General features: G+C 59.0%; 7 protein-coding genes across 7 annotated transcripts, besides 2 other annotated features; all 7 read left to right on the top strand.

Moving 5' to 3' along the window:
• Nucleotides 1-626: 626 nt before the first annotated feature.
• LPMP_160250 (elongator-like protein 3a, putative) lies at nucleotides 627-2,909 on the top strand (the record flags this gene model as incomplete). The annotated part of the gene is made up of 1 exon (XM_010699251.1): nucleotides 627-2,909. One exon carries the CDS (start codon nucleotides 627-629, stop codon nucleotides 2,907-2,909), a length of 2,283 nt encoding a protein of 760 aa, XP_010697553.1.
• Nucleotides 2,910-5,246: 2,337 nt separating this feature from the next.
• On the top strand, nucleotides 5,247-5,774 carry LPMP_160240 (protein tyrosine phosphatase-like protein; the record flags this gene model as incomplete). The annotated part of the gene is made up of 1 exon (XM_010699250.1): nucleotides 5,247-5,774. One exon carries the CDS (start codon nucleotides 5,247-5,249, stop codon nucleotides 5,772-5,774), a length of 528 nt encoding a protein of 175 aa, XP_010697552.1.
• A 1,305-nt stretch (nucleotides 5,775-7,079) lies between these two features.
• LPMP_160230 (hypothetical protein) lies at nucleotides 7,080-7,478 on the top strand (the record flags this gene model as incomplete). The annotated part of the gene is made up of 1 exon (XM_010699249.1): nucleotides 7,080-7,478. The coding sequence occupies one exon, from the start codon at nucleotides 7,080-7,082 to the stop codon at nucleotides 7,476-7,478; it is 399 nt and encodes a 132-aa protein (XP_010697551.1).
• Nucleotides 7,479-8,611: 1,133 nt separating this feature from the next.
• On the top strand, nucleotides 8,612-9,769 carry LPMP_160220 (mitochondrial ornithine transporter 1-like protein; the record flags this gene model as incomplete). Its single annotated transcript, XM_010699248.1, has 1 exon — nucleotides 8,612-9,769. The coding sequence occupies one exon, from the start codon at nucleotides 8,612-8,614 to the stop codon at nucleotides 9,767-9,769; it is 1,158 nt and encodes a 385-aa protein (XP_010697550.1).
• Nucleotides 9,770-13,564: 3,795 nt separating this feature from the next.
• LPMP_160210 (mitochondrial ornithine carrier protein-like protein) lies at nucleotides 13,565-14,464 on the top strand (the record flags this gene model as incomplete). The annotated part of the gene is made up of 1 exon (XM_010699247.1): nucleotides 13,565-14,464. The coding sequence occupies one exon, from the start codon at nucleotides 13,565-13,567 to the stop codon at nucleotides 14,462-14,464; it is 900 nt and encodes a 299-aa protein (XP_010697549.1).
• Nucleotides 14,465-14,527: 63 nt separating this feature from the next.
• Nucleotides 14,528-14,996: a repeat region.
• A 1,205-nt stretch (nucleotides 14,997-16,201) lies between these two features.
• LPMP_160200 (hypothetical protein) lies at nucleotides 16,202-17,275 on the top strand (the record flags this gene model as incomplete). Its single annotated transcript, XM_010699246.1, has 1 exon — nucleotides 16,202-17,275. The coding sequence occupies one exon, from the start codon at nucleotides 16,202-16,204 to the stop codon at nucleotides 17,273-17,275; it is 1,074 nt and encodes a 357-aa protein (XP_010697548.1).
• A 74-nt stretch (nucleotides 17,276-17,349) lies between these two features.
• Nucleotides 17,350-17,766: a repeat region.
• A 490-nt stretch (nucleotides 17,767-18,256) lies between these two features.
• Nucleotides 18,257-18,811, top strand: LPMP_160190 (hypothetical protein; the record flags this gene model as incomplete). Its single annotated transcript, XM_010699245.1, has 1 exon — nucleotides 18,257-18,811. The coding sequence occupies one exon, from the start codon at nucleotides 18,257-18,259 to the stop codon at nucleotides 18,809-18,811; it is 555 nt and encodes a 184-aa protein (XP_010697547.1).
• Nucleotides 18,812-19,061: the final 250 nt, after the last annotated feature.

Genomic DNA, 19,061 nt, shown 5'->3' with positions numbered 1-19,061 from the left:
TCGTGAGGGATCAGCTGTTCTGACAACAGCGTGTCTCTCTTCCCCATCGATGCCTTCCGTCGTGCCGTGTGAACTCTCTGCTCTGTGGTGGACCCTTAGCGAGGCACGCCCTGCACACATACACGAACGTTGACCTTTCAGCCGACGGGAAGCGTACAAAAGGCTGCTGATGGGCCGTGTGTCTCTGCACACGGGATTTCCTGCGTTGAACCGTTCACCTTCTTCCTGTTTAGGGGCGCCACCCCTTTCCTCCGTCGACTCTCCACCTCCCGTCCTCCTCCTCGCCACACAGGCGCGCTGTTGTATTTCACACACGAGCGCCGCTTCACTTCGTGCGCTCTTTTTATTCCCGTTCGATCTTCCGCTGCGTACTGCGCGCTTGCACGAATCAAGAGGGTGTCGCGAGCAAAGAAGCATCTGGAGCGTGAGCTCGTCCCACAAACGCATACGCAGTTGGCGCAGCTCTCGGAGGAGAGTCCCTTGGGCGGAGAATCCGCGAGGAATGTGCCAAGACGCGGATCATCCTGCAGTATTGGTGACGCATTTTTCGAAAGAGCGGCTCCCCTCGACTTCACTCCCTTCACTGTCTGTTGCGGTCGTGTTTTTCTTTTACCTTCACGCCTCTCATGTCCTCTGAGGGCGATGCGGAGGGTGAGGCGTCGTCAGGGCCGCTGTCGCATGTGGACTGGGATCGGATCGAGCACAAGCTGACTAACCTGCCGACGCTGGAGCGTCTGCTTCAGGAGTCGAACCCAAACGACTTCACCACTGCTGATGTGGAGGCGGCGGCGCGCTTTGTACGCGACATCGTAGCGACCCAGCCGCAGTGCGACGCGGATATCGAGAGGGCTCAGCGTAGACTTCAGAAAGCGTACCGACGTGTCTTCAAAAAGTCGCTGCTACTAGCAGGGTACACACAGCTGCTGCGCGAGGCGGTGACAGGGGCGAATGGCACCAGTATACCTGCGCAGCCCCACCAAGAGAGCATCGTCTTTCCTGGTGCACCCGATTCTGCTGCTGTTCTCTCGGACCTGGAGGACGCCGTACCTTCGGTCTCGTCCACGCCCGGGACTTCGCCATCCCCCCCTGAGAAGACGTCTGTGGTATGCCCGGTGCTGGAGCGCTACCTCGTGTTCAAGGCTCCGCGTAGTCAGTCCGGCGTACTGGTCGTTACCGTGTTCACCTCCGCTTACCCGGACGGGCAGAACTTCAGCTGCCAGTGGAACTGCTATTACTGCCCCAACGAGCCGGGTCAGCCACGCAGCTACTTGCTGAACGAGCCCGGCGTACGACGGGCGAATCGCCTCATGTTCGATCCGTACCGCCAGTTCGAAGAGCGTGTCCGCTCTCTCATGGCAATTGGCCACCCTGCCGACAAGGTGGAGCTGCTCGTGCTGGGTGGTACATGGGAGAGTTATCCACGGCAGTACCGTGAGCGCTTCATCCGAGACCTCTTCTACGCGGCAAACACCATGTTCGACCCACCGAGGGCGCCGCGACGACCACCGCTGGAGCTGCTGCAGGAGCAGCTGCTGAATGAGTCCGCCCACTGCAGGATCATCGGGGTGACACTGGAGACGCGTCCAGACACGATCAACCCAGCGATGCTCGTGGAGCTCCGCCGATTTGGTTGTACTCGAGTGCAGCTCGGAGTGCAACACACGGATGACCGCATTCTCACCCTCGTGAATCGCCAGTCCACTCGCGAGGACACCGCCAATGCCATCAAGCTGTTGAAGGACAGCTGCTTCAAGGTGGACATCCACCTCATGCCTGACCTGCCCGGTGCGAGCTCCGCCATTGACAAGGCCATGTTCGATGACGTTCTTGACTCCCCGTACCTCCAGGCTGACCAGTGGAAGATTTACCCGTGCCAAACGACGCCTTTCTCAGTGATTGAGCAGTGGTATAAGGATGGCAAGTACACCCCCTACGGCCTGGAGAACTTGATCGACGTGCTGCTCTACGCCAAGGCGCGCGTGCACCCGTGGATTCGCATTAACCGGGTAATCAGAGACATTCCTGTGGACTACATCCTTGCTGGTGTCGAGGTGGCAAACCTGCGCCAGTTGCTCGCCTGCAAGTTGCGAGAGCGCGGGGAGAGATGCCGCTGCATTCGATGCCGCGAAATCAAAGGTGACAAAACTGTTGCGGAGAGGCTGAAGTCCGCTATCCTGCAGGAGCGGCGCTACGAGGCGAGCGAAGGGACGGAGGTATTTCTGTCGGTCGAGATGCCGACGGACGACGCGACCATTTTAGGCTTCCTGCGCCTGCGACTGAACATCCGTAACTGGGAGACACCGTTTGCGGAGCTGCTGCCGTGCGCGCTCATTCGCGAGCTACACGTCTACGGTAATCTCCTGCCCACCTACGTGGAGGAGGCGGGTCGCGCGCATGCACCGGCAGCACAACACAACGGCATTGGACAGCGCCTCCTGAAGCGAGCGGAAGCGATCGCCAGGACGGAGGGCTACAGCCACATCGCCGTGATCAGCGGCGTGGGCGTCCGCGGGTACTATAGGCGCTGTGGCTACCGACTACTGGCTGCCTCCCGCGGCGGCTTTCTCGTGAAGAACCTTGTGGACGTGGGCGACGCGTTGGCTGGTGCGCCGATAACTGCATCTCAGGTTGCACCCCTCGAGTATTCTCTAGAGCGTGACGAAGCGTTGCTGCGACGGGTAGCGGCAAATCGAGGGGCATCCACCTCGCTGGTCTCGGGTGCGGTGCTGCCCCTCGGCGTAGCCACAGCCGCCACACTGCTGACGCATGCGACTGCGTGGTGCGGCAAGCTACGTACCAGCGTTACGCAATGGTGGTCAACTCGAAAGCGCTGCCGTGAGGAGGAGGTGGAGCAGTGGCCGCCGAGCGGTGCGGAGGGACATGTTAAACCAACAGCGCAAACACCATAAAACCTCACAAGGGCTTCAGTGCGCCTTCACCGCAGGGGTCTTCTTGCAGAGCGCGATGCAGCGGTGAAGGACTGCAGCAGCGCGAACACGTGTGCTTGATGGTGCTTTGGAGGGATAACCGAAAGGAAAAGGGGCCACACTGGTGAACAAATTGAGTAGAGGAGAGGAATTGGCGGCACATTCGAGGGAGGCAACGCTGCTCCTAAGATGTACAACGCCCGCTGGTGTGGAGGGTTCTCATTTGCCTCTTTCTGTGGCGCTTCTCTCGTCGATCCTGTCGGGCAGCTTTGTATATATCTAAGTCGCGTTGAGGCTGGGGTGGGGGCACGATGAGGAAGAGAGACAACGCTAAAGTCGACTCTCTCAGGTGCCAGCGTGAGACGATCTGTTTCCTCCATCGCTTTTTGTGTGTAGTTATCAACGCTCTTGTTGCTGTAAGTAGTAGTGCGGCTCCGTCTGCTCGTGCTCCCCATTGCTGTTTGCGGGCATCACTGCTTTCACCCCTACTCTGCTCTTCTCTCTCCCTCTCGCCAACTTGGGGCTTCTCTTGTCTGCACGCTCATATTTACCGGACAACTCCCATACCCATCCTACATGCGCTCGACCATACGAGCATGCGTGCTCATCGACGTCATCATCATTGCTTGGCTGAATCAATACTTCTCTTGAATCCACCATTTCTCCTCCTTGCAGCCTGACCCTCCCTTTCTCCCCGTTCCTCTGCATTAGCCTCCTGAGCGTCTTGCCTGTTCCCGATTCTCTGTCCTCTGGCACGTAGACCCTCCCCCCTCCCCCCGCCTCCTCTACCCCCCGTACATCTCCGTCATCGTGCGCATCTGTTTCTCGTCGGGTGTAGCGAAGTCGCACGTCTCCTTTGCTCTCTCTGTTTTCCACCCTTTGACTCCCTCTCGTTTTCCACCACGCCATTTCGAGTGCAAAGTCCCCCCCCCTCCCCCCGCTTTCCCGTTCCGCCACGGTGATCACAGCGATCACTGCACTTGCCCAGGTCCACGTCTGGGTGCGCCGCACGCCACCCTCGGTTATTTCCCTTTTAGGCGAGGGAATGAAAAGGGCCCCACCGTGCAACCCAATTTAACTCTTCCCTGTTTGTTTGCTACTTCGTCAGCAGTAGTGGCGTGCATGTCGAGGGGGATTCCATAAGCCCCGGTTTGAGCCCTTGAAAAGCATCGTGACACTCGTTAGGATCTCCGCACTGCGCGCAGGCGCTTGTTTGGTGTGTTGTGCGCATGCCCCACCTGTTGCACGCACGCGCACACACTGAATGCGATTATAAAGTGAATTCGGCCCTTTTAAAAACCCCCTTTTCCTCTTCCTTTGTTGCTGAGCGTCCCCGAGAGGGAACGTGTGCGCGAGCGAGTGCATGAGAAGCTCTGTGAGTGAGAACGCACATACATGCGTGAGGTTGTCACTTGGCCTAGCTTACTGCCCCTGTCGAGTGTTTGTTTCCGCTGATATGTAAAAAGGCGTGCGGCTGGCCGCCAAAAGAAACGGGCACGACAGCCATACCCGCTTACTGAGGAAGCGCACACACGGATAGGTTACGGAGGGCATCACGCAGCCACGGATACTCGTGCGACTGCAGCTCCTTTGGCCTCTTATATCCTCGTTCTCCCGCTTGCTTGCTATCTCTGTAGCCAGCCTCCGTGCAAACGAGCGCTGCGCTTCGTTGATTGCCTGTTGGAGGCCACACACTCACACGCAGGCCCGTCTCTTTCTCCCTCCCCATCTCGGTTTCGCGCTTCTGCGCCGCCACCCTCTCCTCTCTACGACCCGCCTTTCAGCAAGCGGAGCCGCACTGTTTTTTTTTTTTTTTGCATTTCTCTTGTCGGTGTCTGCAGTCGTGGGCTCACCGTGCTTGTTTCATCCGCGTGCTTCATTTTTTTGTGTGTGCGTGCCAGCGGGTTTGTCTGCGTGCGACGCGCTCTCGTTTCTCTGCCGCTCCCCACAGTCTGTTACGCGCCCTTTGTCTTTCTCTCCCCTTTGAGTTTTCTGTAGCGCTTCTCTTGTCATTTGTTTCTCCGTGCTCTTAGCACCCCCTCTCTCTTCCCCAGTGTACGTGCGCGTGTGGTGGATATCCGCGCATCGAAGGGGGCGTTGGCACGTGTGTGTGTGTGTGTGAGCGTGTGTGTTGCACTAAGCGAAGGGCGCTGTCATCGCGCGTGTTTCCTCCGGAAGAGGAGGCCCAGTCCCTTCAGAAAACGCGAGAGACGTCGCGAGGTTTTTGTGCTCCGCTGTCTCCGCCCTGCTTCCCCACTCTTGTATTGCGCCTTGTCGCTGTGACTGTCGCACCTAAGCCCAGGGAAAAAGGTGGCAATCATGGAGGTGAACAGTACGCTCATCGACTGCTACGACCCGCAGCAGCCGTCGAAGGTGCTCTTTCACTTTCTCATTCTCGATGCGCCGTCCCCAAGCAACCTTCCGACGTACATCAAGGAGCTGCAGCGCCGTGGCGTTCATCATTTGGTGCGAGTGTGCGGCCCGACCTACGATGCAGCCCTTGTGAGGGGCGGTGGGATTGAGGTCCACAGCTGGCCATTCGATGATGGCGCCCCGCCGACCCGCGTGGTCCTTGAGAGCTGGCTGAAGTTGCTCGACACGGAGCTTGCCCGTCAGCAAGAGGACCCATCCAAGCCCCCGCCGACCATCGGGGTGCACTGCGTGGCGGGCCTGGGCCGCGCCCCAATCTTGGTCGCGCTGGCGCTAGTGGAGTACGGCAACGTGTCTGCGCTAGACGCGATCGCGCTGATCCGCGAGAAGCGCAGGGGTGCAATCAACCAGACCCAGATGCACTGGGTTACCAAGTACAAGCGCCGTCACCAGGGTGGGCACTGTGTGGTCATGTAGTCGCGAGCAGGAGGGTGCCCGAGGAGCGTTCTACTTTTACTCGCACGAGAGCATAATGCGACACCTTGGTAATTGTAAGCTCTCGTGTGTTTGCGTCTGTCTCGGGAAAAAAAAGCTAATCACTTGTCTGTACTTCGCGTTCAGCTCTCCCCGTTCGTGGGTAATTCGTGCGTCAACTTCTTACGTGATCTCATCTCCCCCCCTTAGTAGGTTTCGTTTCCCCCTGAGCTCGTTGTCAAGGGCGTCCCCCCCTTGCACGTGTGCGTGACTGTTTGGGTTGGGCATGCGGTGAGGATGACCATCGCGGTGTCAATGGCGCGGAGGGCCGGCGCTCTCCGCCCTGTAAACGGGCGCCTCTCTCTCTTCTTCCATTGCGGTTGCCTCACCTCCCATTGCCTTCTCGGCCGTACTCCTTCACATTTGGGTCCCCTATTCGTCTTTTGGGCGGGGCGGGGCGACGGCTGGGGCTTTTCTCCCCCCCCTCTTCGATCCACAGCCCCCCTTAACTCCGTCGTCACAGTCAGACGCCGCCTGTCTTTCACGCAGCGAAAAGGAAAAGGAGCGAATGCGCACAAACGAGACGTTGGATGACTTCGAGGGCGGGAAGAAGGAGATGCACCGAGGCGGACGTGCAAAGATGTGCTCAGTGGCGTACGTGCACCACATACCAAGCGAGAGAGAGAGAGAGAGAGCGGGGCTCCTGCGAGTCATGCTCGGGCTGTCAAGGCGAAGCAAGCGAATCAGCAGCCCCCTTTTTTCTCTCCTTCCGCTGTGCTCTTTTATGCGCCCTCGCGGCGTGTGACGTGCCTTTCCTCCTGCGCCGTCCATGATGGGCGGGCGTTCCCAGTCCAGGTGTCTGAGTGTGTACGTGTGCGCCGTTCTGTCTCTCCATGTCTGTGTTGAGTAGGGACCCGCCGCCACCCCCCGTCTCCCCGCACCTGTAAGGGCAGCGTACCGCACTTTACCTTGTTACAGGGCTTTGGTCGTTAACACCCCCTGCTGCTATAATTATCCACCTCCGCTCTCTCCTCCCCCCCCTCTCTCTCTCAGGCGCGTGTGGTGCCTTTGTTTTCCATTGCTTTCTCACCCCACACTCACAACTGTCAGCAATCGACGTACATGCAGGCCCGCCGATAAACCCACATCGCGGTGTATTCGTGCTGATTCTCGATTTCTTGCATCTGCTGCCGTTATTAACAGTGAGCGAGCGGCTGACTACTGCAGGCTACTCACCCTCTCCTTGCTTGATCTCTCAGGGATATACCGAGCGTCCTCCTTTCCACTACTCCTTCCTTGGCTGAACCGATGGAGCACGCACTGCTGCAGGTGGTGCACCTCCATCCACCGAAGACACTCCTCCGGTACGACTCCGCGGCGCACAAGGAGAAGCTGAAACTCCAACCACACCCGTATGCTGCAAGTTCCTGCGAAGACTGCGAGACCGTTGCTACGGATGGGCAGGTGGCGGCGTACACTGATCTGCTCGACTTCATCACCGGCGCACAGCAGGAGTGCTATGCGCTCTTTGGCGAAGATGATACGCGGTGGTCTGTCGACGACCGCGCTGAAGAAGAGTGCTCTGCTGGCACACTTGATAGCGGCAGTGTCCGCGTGAACTCCAGCGAGTGGAGCGAGGGGGACGGCGACGATGCTCATGGAGTCAGTGATGCACCCCGAAAGCGTAAGCGGCCGCATGCTGAGTGACGTGCCATCTCACTTACGCGCCCCCGCACACATGGAGAGAACTCCGCCTGCCTTTTTACTACACACGTGTTCCGCTGTTTGTATGTACGGGCACGCAGTGGAGTGCGCATGCGACTCGCTTGATCAGCCCCGTGCGAACTGGGTTGAGTTGTTGATTGGCGATCCTACGCGAGGCGCGCACGGCCCCGTTGCAAAAACAAAGACAAGATGCTCCCCCACACACAAGGGGCCAACTGATGTGTTCTCGTGGTCTACATGGAGGGGTTGCGGGGGCAGTGAATACCCTCGTACTCGCCCTTGTACATCCAGTACGGTCCGAAGAGTAGCGGGAGGTGGAGTGAGAGTGCCGGGGTGTGTGGGCGGGGGGGGGGGCGGACAAGGACTGGAGTGCATCGATGCGCTGCCCCGGCTCCGTGCCTCTTTTCCCACCGCCTTTTGCTTGCAGAGTTGTTCACTGCAACTGCGCGCCTATCGTCTCCTCCTCCTCTCTCGCCCACTTCTTGCCACCGTCCTTCCCTGTGGATGACGCGCACGCGCCAACTTCCCGTGCCCATCGCTTCGCCTCTTCGTAGGCGGACACGCTTGCTAATTCGGTTTGGCGTTGGTGTCTGCTATGGGTGTCCTGCCGCATTGTGCATTTCCACGGAAATCTCCTGCTTCTCGCCTCTACCCCCCCTCTCCCACCCACACGCACGAGGGGGCATCGATATCCCTCACCTTCTCTCTTCACGCGCTATCTACAACGGGACGCACTCACGAACTACATCAGTGGTGTGCGTGTCACTATCGTCCTCGAACAGGTGTGGACTCAGAGCCGCTTCAACAAGAGTCTCTCTGCAGAGAGTGTGTGACGTGCGTGCGTGTCTTTGTATGACTCGGTGAGTGCGCGCAGTGTTGATTGTGTTGCCCAGCTCTGCTGCTCAAACGTCGATGCGCAGCTATGCGGCGATCACTGGCCACATGAATGCATGCGCTCCTGCTAGACACCACTACATCTAAGAAACAGTGCGCTGCGGGATAACCACCCCATCCATCTGCCAGCGGAACAGGCGGTGCCCTCTGGGTAAGACGACGAGCGCGGAGGGTCGAAGAAGACAAACGGCGATGGGGAGTGGTGTTGTCCAAGGCCGTACATGATGGACGTGATCATTCACCTCACTGCAGGCACCGTGGCAGGTATGACCGGGGTTCTCCTTGACTACCCGCTCGATACCATCAAGACGCGTATGCAGGTGAGCAGCTACACAAAGGTACCCTACTACTACAGGACCACTGCAGCCGCGGAAGTGGCCAGCATTAGCGCTACGTCACCGGTGACGTACTGGCAGTGCGCCTCCCAACTCTACCAGCGCGGTGGTATTCGATCGTTTTACCGAGGCCTTAGTGTGCCCCTGACAGCTCAGGGCGCTGAGGCTGCCGTCGTTTTCTCGGTCTATAACGTATCTCTTCAGCGCTTTCTGCAGAAGCAGCAGCAGCAGCAGCGCCAGGGGCAAGAGCGGGAAAAGTTGTCCGGGTCGCGAGGTGACCACAAACGACGATCCTATCGGCAGCGGCCTACTCAGAGCAAACCTGAGCTGCCCCAGCCGCCGCCGCCGCCCATTTCCGTATGGAGTTCGCCGGCGCACTGGAAGGCCTCTGCGTGCGCAGGTCTCGCCGTGTCGCTTATCTTGACGCCGGTTGAAATGCTGAAGTGCAACATGCAGATGGAGAGCGCCCGGCCGAGCTGGAAGCGTCACCGCACGACGGTGTTCGGCCTTGCTCGTGACTTAGTGGCAACCCATGGTGCGTGCGGTCTCTACACAGGGATGACCGGTACTCTGACGCGCGCTGTATTGGGCAACATGGCATATTTTGTCTCCTATGAGCAGTGCCGGGAATGGCTGGCGCAGGGGTTTGCCCAATCACCGGGCGATGGCGAAGCTCTGCCGATTTGGCACTCCATGCTCGCAGGCGGGATCAGTGGGTGCTTCTATTGGAGCATCGCGTACCCGGCCGACGTGGCAAAGACGAAGATGCAGGTGTGCCCGGCAGCACGACGGCAGGGTTTTACGAGAACACTGTCAAGCTTGTACCACAGCGGAGGAGTAGAGGCGCTGTTCCGCGGCTGGGGTGTCACGGTGGTGCGGGCGTTCTTATCGAGCAGTGTCGTCTTCACCATCCACGAACGCAGCAGCAGTACCTTGCAGGGCTTCTCTTCTCTGTATTGTGCTCTTGCACGCGACAGTGCCGTGACGTCGACATCGAGTGCTGCCTATGAACCCCAAGAGGAGTTGGTTTCTCATCGGTACTAAGGACGCGCAGAGCTGGCGGTTGTGACCGGCGTGACGCGTACGCAGACCCATCGTGGTATCCCGGAGCACCCCACTCTGGGCTTTAGCGGACGAACTTCAGCTTGGATAGTCGCCTCTCACTTGCGCCTTATATTCTCCGCTCTACCCCCCCCTCTCTGCCGTCAAACGAACACCAGCAGCGACTCTCTTTCCTCCGGTACTACCCTCCCTTCTCCCCTTTCCACCCCTCTGCACGTCAGCTGTATCCCCCCCTCCGTCTCTGCTCTCAGCACTGCTGCTCCCCTACCGTACCAGTGAAAGTGCAGAAACGAGCCGCAACTCTTTACCCCCCTTCCCCCCGACGGGTTCCTTCTCGGCTGTTGTTGTTGGTGACGGTGAACCCTTCTCGCGCTTTGACGCTCTTCTTTTCGTATGGCGCTAATTTCATCTTCTCGTCGCTCTCCCCCCCTTTACCCTTTGAGTTGGTTTCTTCGCCGTTGTTTTCCCACGAGGGCCGTGCTAGAGAACCCAAGGGTGGAAGTCCGGAGTCTCTCTCTCTCTGTCTCTCTGCGTGTGCATGGGCCTCAGGCTTGTGTACGGTCGTGATGGTGCTGCAACTGTTTGCAGCCGTGTAAACATACCGCTTTGTGCTCCCTGTGTTGTTCTCGCACAGCTCTCTTCTCCGCTTTCTTCTTTCCCTTGTGTGTGTGCGCGCGTGTGTTTATCGTCTCCTGTTCCTGTGGGTGTGCGCTCATGCAGGCTGCCGCCGTATCTCTGGTCTCCACGCCTCTCCGAGCAACTCTTGTTGTCGCTTCTCGCGGTGGCTCAGCCATTTTTTCTTGTTGGTCTGAGCTTGGCCTGCATGTGTGTGTGCGCGCATGTGTTTCACTTCTCTCCATCTCTTTTGTGCCCCTCTTTCTCTCTGTTCCCTCTCCGCTGATCGATCTACCGTGCGTCCCCTCCCTCCCCCTCTCTCTCTACCTGTCCACCCGCTAACTGAGCTTACTGGCAAGCTGCAAAACAAAGGGGAGAAGGAGAGAGGGAGAGGGCCACAATCACCAATAAAATTAAGGTTTAACAGGCGCAATACGCCGAACTCACTTACCGACAGACGCGTTGGGTGTGGAGGAGACTGCGTGTGTGGCGTTGGTTGAGCGAGACTACCCTCCCGCCTGGTGCGCAGTAGCGAAGAAAACACCAATACAGAAGCTCCGCTCTCTCGCTCTCTCGCTCTCCGCATACTTGCATCTTGAGATGTGTTAGCGAGCTGCCCTACCGAGACAGAGCGCGTACTACTGCGCAGCTACGCTCAGACACGCACGCCGCTCGGCGCCCCCCAAAATGTTGTCACTACCGCGTCATTTGCACTGCCGACGTCGTTTTTCGTTTTTGTTTGTCCCCCTTTTTTCGTCCCCCCACCCCCCACCCCTCATTTCTCTTCCTTCGCGTTTGAGGAACAGAGCGGCCAGCAGCGGCGCGAAGTACACACCGCTCACAGAGGGCGAGCAAAAGACGCCGTGGACTCGTCGGGACGCCTGGCTCTGTAGCTCGGCTTCCTCTCCCCCTGCTCAACAACAGCGAGTTCCTCGGTGATGCGGTTGGTGCGGATACGACGGCAGACAGCGCAAAAGTAAGGAAATGGACGACAGAAAGAGCGGCAAGATCCGGCGTGTGGCGTTTCTTACGGCTCCTCCTAGCATAGAAGCAGCACAGAGAACTTATAGAACGAGCACTGAAATGAAAAGGAGGGGGAAAGTAAACATGACGGACAGGCCCTCCCTCACCTCGTTGTCAAGGGAGCGCGTGGATGTTATTCGAGCCTGTGCCTGAGTGTGCATGTGCTCATTCTCATCGAGGCTGCTCACCTGCTCTGTCCCCCTATACCCGTTTCTCTCTCTCTCTCCGTGTGGGTGTGGCGCTTTTCTTTGTCAGCTCTCTTGTTGGTTGCTCATTTTGTCGTCCTACTCATTTCGCTATCTGTTCAGCGTCTTCGAGTGGTGCGGCGTTTGCTTCTCTGCGTGTGTCGTGATCCATGAAGCATTACTCGAGTCCGTCACCGTGTGGCTCAAGCGCTGATTTGCCTCAGTCACCAACCTGTCTTGTGCCATGAGAGTGTGCGGGGTTGATAAGCGGGTGAGCTGGGCGCCTGTCAACATGGCGCACGCGCTCTTTCGGCACCCCGACATGCTCTCGTGCGTGCGCGGGGGGGGGGGAGGTTGCCGGAAGAGCGAAGTCCTCTGCTGTGTTACTCTTCGAGCTGTTCAGCGTGTTGTAGGAAATAAGGACACCAGGTGGGCCAGCACTTACTGCCACCACCTCCACTACGACAGGTGCCCCAACTGCCATAGCCAGCGCTGCCGCAAGTCTAATTTTGATTGATTGTGCCCTCTCCCTCCCCCTTCTCGCTGTGAGTGTCTGCCGCAGTGCTGTGCACCGCTCTTCTCCAACCCCCAGACGCGCAGACATGTGCACAGACTGCCATAGGGGATGATGGAGAAGAGCGAAGCACTGCCGTCATCGCCCCTTGGCCCCTCGTCTCTTGACCTCCTGTCACCAACACTCAGCTATGTTTGAAGTGGGATACGCATGCGCATTTGAGAGAGAGTGCACCGATGTTCTTTTTCGTTCTTACAGAGCGTTGTGCAAGCCTCTGCGCACGAACACTGTTGCGTCGCTCCCCACTCGCCCAATGTTTAATGCCTGTCCCGTGATCGCACCCGGTGAGTGTCGCGACATTCATTTGCGCCCCTCACTACTGCCTCTCCTTCCGTACGGAGAAGGACACGCATGTCTCCCTGTGTTTCCCATGTAAATCCACGACAAGGCGTGGGAGGGAAGGGCATCTTAGCATGACTCTTCCTTTCCTTCTCATGCACCTTAATGAGAGTTTTCTCTGGTCAGCGATGGTGATGTATGTGTGCGTGCGTGTGTCTGCGCTCGGCGCAGCATCTCGGAGCGCTCCTGGGTGCGCTCGACGGCGGTAACGTGAAGTTGCCGGTTGTGCAGATGTTCGCGGTAAGTTAGCACGTGCGCGCTGTATGTTTTGTGAGTTTTCCTCCTCTCCCAGGATCAGCTGCCACGCGTTACTTCTGCACCTCTCTTCTTGTTCTCATTCTCGTGCTCTCTCTTGTCACTATGGTCTCGCTACAATGCTGCCATTCTTTCCCTCGAACAGACCCACGCACAGGGGCACAGCCACTGGCACTGCGGTATACCGGCACGACTTGTGCGAGCGGAAAAGCGAGAGGCGCACCCGGACACACAGTCGCCCCCGCTGCCCTTCTTTCTTTCCTCAGTGCGGAAATCGGCTTATCTCCTACGCATGCGCTTGTGCTGTACGGAGGGACTTTGCTGAGACCTCTGTCTGCTGCTGCCCTTGTTGTTAGTTAGGCGTTCTTCACCACAGCCAATACCGTGTGCCGCTCTATCTCCGCCTTCTCTCTTGGCGCACACGTCGGCTTGGTTGGCAGACGAAGGAGAAAAGTGGGAGGGGACTTCCGTAGCGCTGCTGTCGTGCTCATCGTGTGAAGCAGCGCGTGTCTTGTCTGTGCTCGTCCTGATTCGCTCTGGTCAAGGCCGCCTATTTCTTTCTTTCTCGTCGTTACAATCAGGGTGGTGCGCACATCTAACTCGACGCGCTCTTCGTATCTTGAGTGGAATTCCCCCAGCTCCGTTGGTGGAGTTTGATGTTACTCGCGGCTCTGGTCTTCGCCACTGGTGCTGCTTCTCCTGTAGCCGTTGCTGCATGGTGATCGGCTTCACCTCTTTCTCTTTGTCAAGCGCGCGCGGGCGGGGGCGAGGGTGGGGGACTGGGCGATGAGTTTGCGTAATGATTTCATCTCTGGCACCGCTGGCGGGTTTGCGGGGGTGCTGATCGAGCACCCCTTTGACACCGTGAAGGTACTCCTGCAGTCGTACGGCGGCACGCGGTACGTCGGCTACACGGACTGCATCACGAAGCTCATTCGTCAGGATGGCGCCATTGGTTTTTACCGCGGCGTGACGGCACGTCTCATCGCCTCTAGCTTGGAGCACGCCTGGGTGTTCGCGTCATACAAGTGGACGCTGCGCTTGATCGGCGCAGGTGATCGGCCCACTCTACCGCAGATACTACTGGGCGGGTGTGGCAGCGGTGCGGTAGCGACGGTGTGCTTGACACCGTTCGAATTGGTCAAGTGCCGCATGCAGGCCGATGGCAGGAAGGGGCAGCGACAGTACCGCGGCTCACTGGACTGTGCCCAGCAGGTTTTTCGTCAGCACGGCGTCAAAGGGTTCTACAAGGGCGGCTTTGCCATGCTCTGCCGCGAGGTGCCCGGTGTGGTGGTGTGGTGCGGCACGTACGATACTCTGAAGAGCTGGATGACGCCAGAGGGAATGCCGAGTGAGAGCTTGCCATTGTGGAAGCTCATGATAGCAGGTGGGTGCAGTGGCGTTGCCTTCTGGACCGCCTTGTACCCCTCCGACATGGTCAAAACCCGCATCCAAGTGGACCCCATGTATGGCAGGCTGAGCCTGTGGGGGGCGATGACGCGAATATATCAGAGCGAGGGCCTGCGCGCTCTCTATCGAGGCTGGGCCCTCACGGCCGTGCGCTCCTTCCCCTCTAACGCAGTCATCTTCGCCGTCTTTGATGGCTGTAATCGCGTGCTATCGCCAGAGCCTTTACTGATGGTCGGTGCGTCATCCACGCTGAGTGAACCCAGTGCAGTATCGTAATGGTTTTCGAGGAGGAGCCGTTTCGATGTGGCTTCTCTTCTATTTCTCCTCTTCCTCGTCATGGGGGGACACCCCAGTGCGTTGCATCGCAGGGCCCAGTATCCCCACGCTGTGCCGGGAGGCCAAGCAGCCCCCCGTCTCCCTGCCAATGGTGAGCCTCTTCTGGTGGTGACAGGGCCCAGCACGTAGGACGTGTGGGAGGTCGGAGCGATGCATTGCTCCTGGCTGCGACGGCCCGGTCGTGGATGGCGCTGCGTCGGCGCGCCCCGCGGCAGTGAGCGCGCTTGCCCCACCCATGTGATGGGCAGAGTGGCCAGCGTGACTCGAGCGCATCCCATCCGACGGTGACTGCCTGCTGGCGTGGGGAGCGTGAGGTCCCACCTTGCGGGGGGAGGGGAGGTGCTGCGCGAGGTGGCGACCGGCACGGTGGGCACGTGGGTTGGTAGAGTATGAGGCGGGGGCCGTGCTGAGGTGGCTGAGTCTGCGGGTGCTTTGCAGCACGCGATGGGTCCCGTGGCAGGGCCGAGGGGTGTGTGGAGTGGCGTTGGGCCTGTGTGGCAGAGGCGCGGCATGCTGGGAAACACGCCAATGGCGCTGTTCTCGCTGCCTATTTTGGCTGAAGTGCGTGTGCCTTGCATGTTTGTGCTTTGCATGCTCGAAACGTTTGTTTCATCGCTTCTTCGAGAAACCGCTTCTTTACTGAGTCGGCGGCACAGGGGCGATACGGCCTCCTAACTGAGCGTGATTTGGTGTTGTCTGCAGGCATGTCGTGAAGGTGGGTGAGTGTGCGGGGTGCTTGTTTTCTGTAGGTCGTGGACGCTCGGGTGTTCTGGCCGCTCTCATTGTTGTGCGCCGAAGGCCCGATTTGGTTGCTCAGGAGAGAGGGAAGCTGGAATTGCAGGGGCACTTTGTGGACTGCATTGTTGTGGTGCCTCTGGTGCTGCTCATCCCCTTCTAACGTCTTCAGGCGCTTGGCTAGCCCCTTCTCTTGCTCTCTCTCCCGGTTTGTGCTCATCCTATATCAGTCGAGTTGGAGGTAGTGTGTATGAGTGTCACGCACGGGTGCACTTCAAGCTCTGAATTCTGTTAATCTCAGCTTTTACTTGAAGGGAAGGCTTATTAGTCTACAGAAGACACCCACCCGTCTCCTGCCCTGTCTTCCGCCACTTTTCTCTCTGCGCAGTCGCATCGTTAGTCACCCCCCGTGGTGTAGTCTTCTCTGAGCGTGTTTACCTTCAGACTTGGCTGATATCACAAAGCTCAAGTTGAGAGGGGGTTGCTGAGTGCTGCCACCCCACATTCTACGTCCTCCTTCGCATCTTTATACTGAGGAATAGCAGAGGAGGATGGGTGAGCTTGCATCTGTGCTGCACCGCTGACGCTGCTCATTTCGTTCACCTTGGAGTGTGTCTGTGTGGCCGCATTGAGGGGGACTTACCTCGTTTTGGCGACGAAAAGCGACAAGGACAGGCGGAAGTGGAGGGTACATGCGCATATTGGCGGCGTAGTCTGGCAGCTCCTCTCTTCCTGCCCAAAAGGCGCAGTCTCTCTCTCTCTCTCTCAACTCAGCCTCAGCCCATAGGCATCGAGTGAAGCTGCATTGTGCCTCGACTAGTCGATGTGCGTGTAGCCCCAGATCCGGTTGCTTTGCGTTCTCACTCTTGTCAGCGCAGACGCATACGTATTGGCTTTCTCACTGTCTCTCTTTCCTTCTTACTTTCCCTCTCTCCAGTGACTATGCGTCGATCTCAGGTGAGCGAGGCACGACGCCGCCAGGCGCTGGCAGAGCGGCGGTTCCGTGGCCACCGCATCCGGAGTGGGCTCGACGAGCTTGGTGACCTTGACGCTCCCAAGAAGCGTGTTGAACGCAAAGACAGCACAGCAGCGCTTACGGAGACTGGCGACAGCTCGGTAACCGAGCGGGCTACCACCGAAACAACTCTGAGCAACTGCGCCACCACGGGCATCCCCATCCCTGCCCTCTTCTCTACTGTTTTTGGTGAGGACTGGCGTGAGTGGACGGAGGTGAAGCGAGTACTGTTTGACATGAGCGCCACCGCAGCTGCGAAGCGGAGTGCGTTGGGGGCCATTCATATCTGGCGCCAGCGCGCGCGCAAGGAACGCGAGCTGCCCGCCTACGTGGAGTCAACGGAGGTGCTGCTGGATGCGATGCTGCAGGACGAGGAGGACGCGCTGAAAGACGGGCCGCTGCGCATGTGCTACGGCGCCGCCATCTCGCGCGTGGTGCATATCATGACTGGCTCCTTTGCGAGCGGCACTGCCGACACGTATCGGAAGCGCGCCAGTGAGATCGGCTTCCCTGAGGAGGCAGTGGAGGTGCGCCAGCGTGTGGCGCACGGGGCACTGCCGCTGACGTCGGAGCTGCGGTGGGTTTGCGGCTTGGTGCTGCAGTTCTTGTTCACGCAGTACTGGTTGGAGCAGGAGAGGCAGGTGTACCTCATGCAGCACGCGCAGGCTTCTTCCTCATCTGCTGCCGGCGGACTCCGTACAGCACTACAACGTCAGTCGGTAAGCGCGAGCGCAGCTACACCAGCGACCAAGACGAGTGCACTTGCGGCTTCTCAACTACCGCCATCGGTCACCGCAGATGATATGAGGGCGCTCCTCCGCGAGCTCGAGAGCGATGAGGACGGCGAAGGCACCCAGGGCGGTGGTGTGACAGACAGAGGTGACAGGGCCGCATCGGGTACGTCATCACCTGCTGGTCCCGCCCAGGTGGGTGAAGGCACCGCCAGGCAAAATGCCTCCGCTGGCTCTTCTGTCACCATCGCAGGCTGGCGTCTGTCGTGACGGCTCGGGATGTGCGCGGGGCGAGAGGAGTAAAAACCACTGGGAAGAAGCGGTGCTCTGTGGGGAATCATCGTCCACAGCTGGTGGTGACAGGGCCCAGCACGTAGGACGTGTGGGATGTCGGAGCGATGCATTGCTCCTGGCTGCGACGGCCCGGTCGTGGATGGCGCTGCGTCGGCGCGCCCCGCGGCAGTGAGCGCGCTTGCCCCACCCATGTGATGGGCAGAGTGGCCAGCGTGACTCGAGCGCATCCCATCCGACGGTGACTGCCTGCTGGTGTGGGGAGCGTGAGCCCCCTTGCGGGGGGAGGAGAGGTGCTGCGCGAGGTGGCGACCGGCACGGTGGGCACGTGGGTTGGTAGAGTATGAGGCGGGGGCCGTGCTGAGGTGGCTGAGTCTGCGGGTGCTTTGCAGCACGCGATGGGTCCCGTGGCAGGGCCGAGGGGTGTGTGGAGTGGCGTTGGGCCTGTGCATGCTGTGTGGCAGAGGGTGAAAGCGATTAAGAATAGCGAAGCATTGGACAATCGATTTCTCATTGCAGGCTCATTCAGAGGTATGCGTACAGGCACATGCAGGGAATCCCGTCTATGCGTCAGCGGCTCGGTGTCTTCCTAACGAACACTGTCGTGATGATGCCGCCCCCCCCCTCCTCTCACTCTGAGCATCTTAATTTTCCACTTCTTCTCTGATCTGGCCGTCTTGGATATCGCATTCACACTGGCATGCACCCAACAGAACAGAGAGGGCATCAGGGAGAGAACGGGTCCACATGTCCGACCAGCGACCAGGTGTGCCGAACTCCTACGGGCATCGGTCTCCCAACGTGCGGACCAGCTCTTATTCGTCTACCTCACACGGTTACCAGCAAGGGCAACGACCGTACGGCAGCGCCGGCCACAATAGTGGAGCTTCCTCATTCAATGCTTCGTACTCGCGCCGAGGTGGAGCAACGGAGGGGCGTGGCCGTGGGCAGATCTCGCGCATGCACAACGAACCGGATGGTCGCGCGCTACAGCACATAGGAGGCGATGTACGTCGACACTCCAATGCAACTGGATCGAACCATATGTTGGCATCTTTGATGGAGGACGCACCTCGTACGAAACTGTCCTCGTACGTCACGCCACACGACGCTGTTCAGGCGCAGCCGGCTCAGCACGGCGCAACAGTCGTTCGCTCTGGCAGCTCCGCCACAGAGGGTGGAAGCATTCTCTTTTTCAGTAGCGTGCAGAAGAAGGGCGGCGCCTTCACCGCCTCGGAGCGCGAAACGTACGCGCAGCTGCACCGCAGTCGTGTTATCCCCAACGTCAACCGAGGTCGCAATGCAGGCAATGTGATGGGCAGTGGCGTGTCGGCCAAATCTGTGACACGGCAGTATGCTGAATTGAAGAAGGACCGCGAGGCGCTGGAGATAGCGCAGGCAAAGGCTACCGTGTCCGGCTCAAAGCGGTCACGCTTTGCGCTGGACGACTCACCGAGCGAGGAGGATGAATACGCCGAGGAGGATGACATTGGTGCAGAGATCTCGACAAAGTAGCCAACGACCGGCTGTAGATGAGCATCCAAGGGGCCGGTGGTCCATGAGTGCTGCTCGGGACAACGGCTGACCGCTTTAGCAGTGTAGATTGGGTGACTGTGACTGCTGTGTTGCGTGGGAAAGGAGGAGGCGATGGGATCGCCGTGGCACAATGCTGCCGAAAATTCGCGAGACAGCAACTCAAAGCCGTCGCTGCTGCTGCGCCGCACGTCCACCGAGGAGCACGAGACAGAGAAGCAGATGGGTCTTG

Source organism: Leishmania panamensis (assembly GCF_000755165.1).
Source record: "Leishmania panamensis strain MHOM/PA/94/PSC-1 chromosome 16 sequence".
In the NCBI taxonomy this organism is placed as follows: domain Eukaryota; phylum Euglenozoa; class Kinetoplastea; order Trypanosomatida; family Trypanosomatidae; genus Leishmania; species Leishmania panamensis.
Note: the sequence above shows the minus strand (reverse complement) of the source record. Positions and strands in the feature narration are given on the sequence as shown.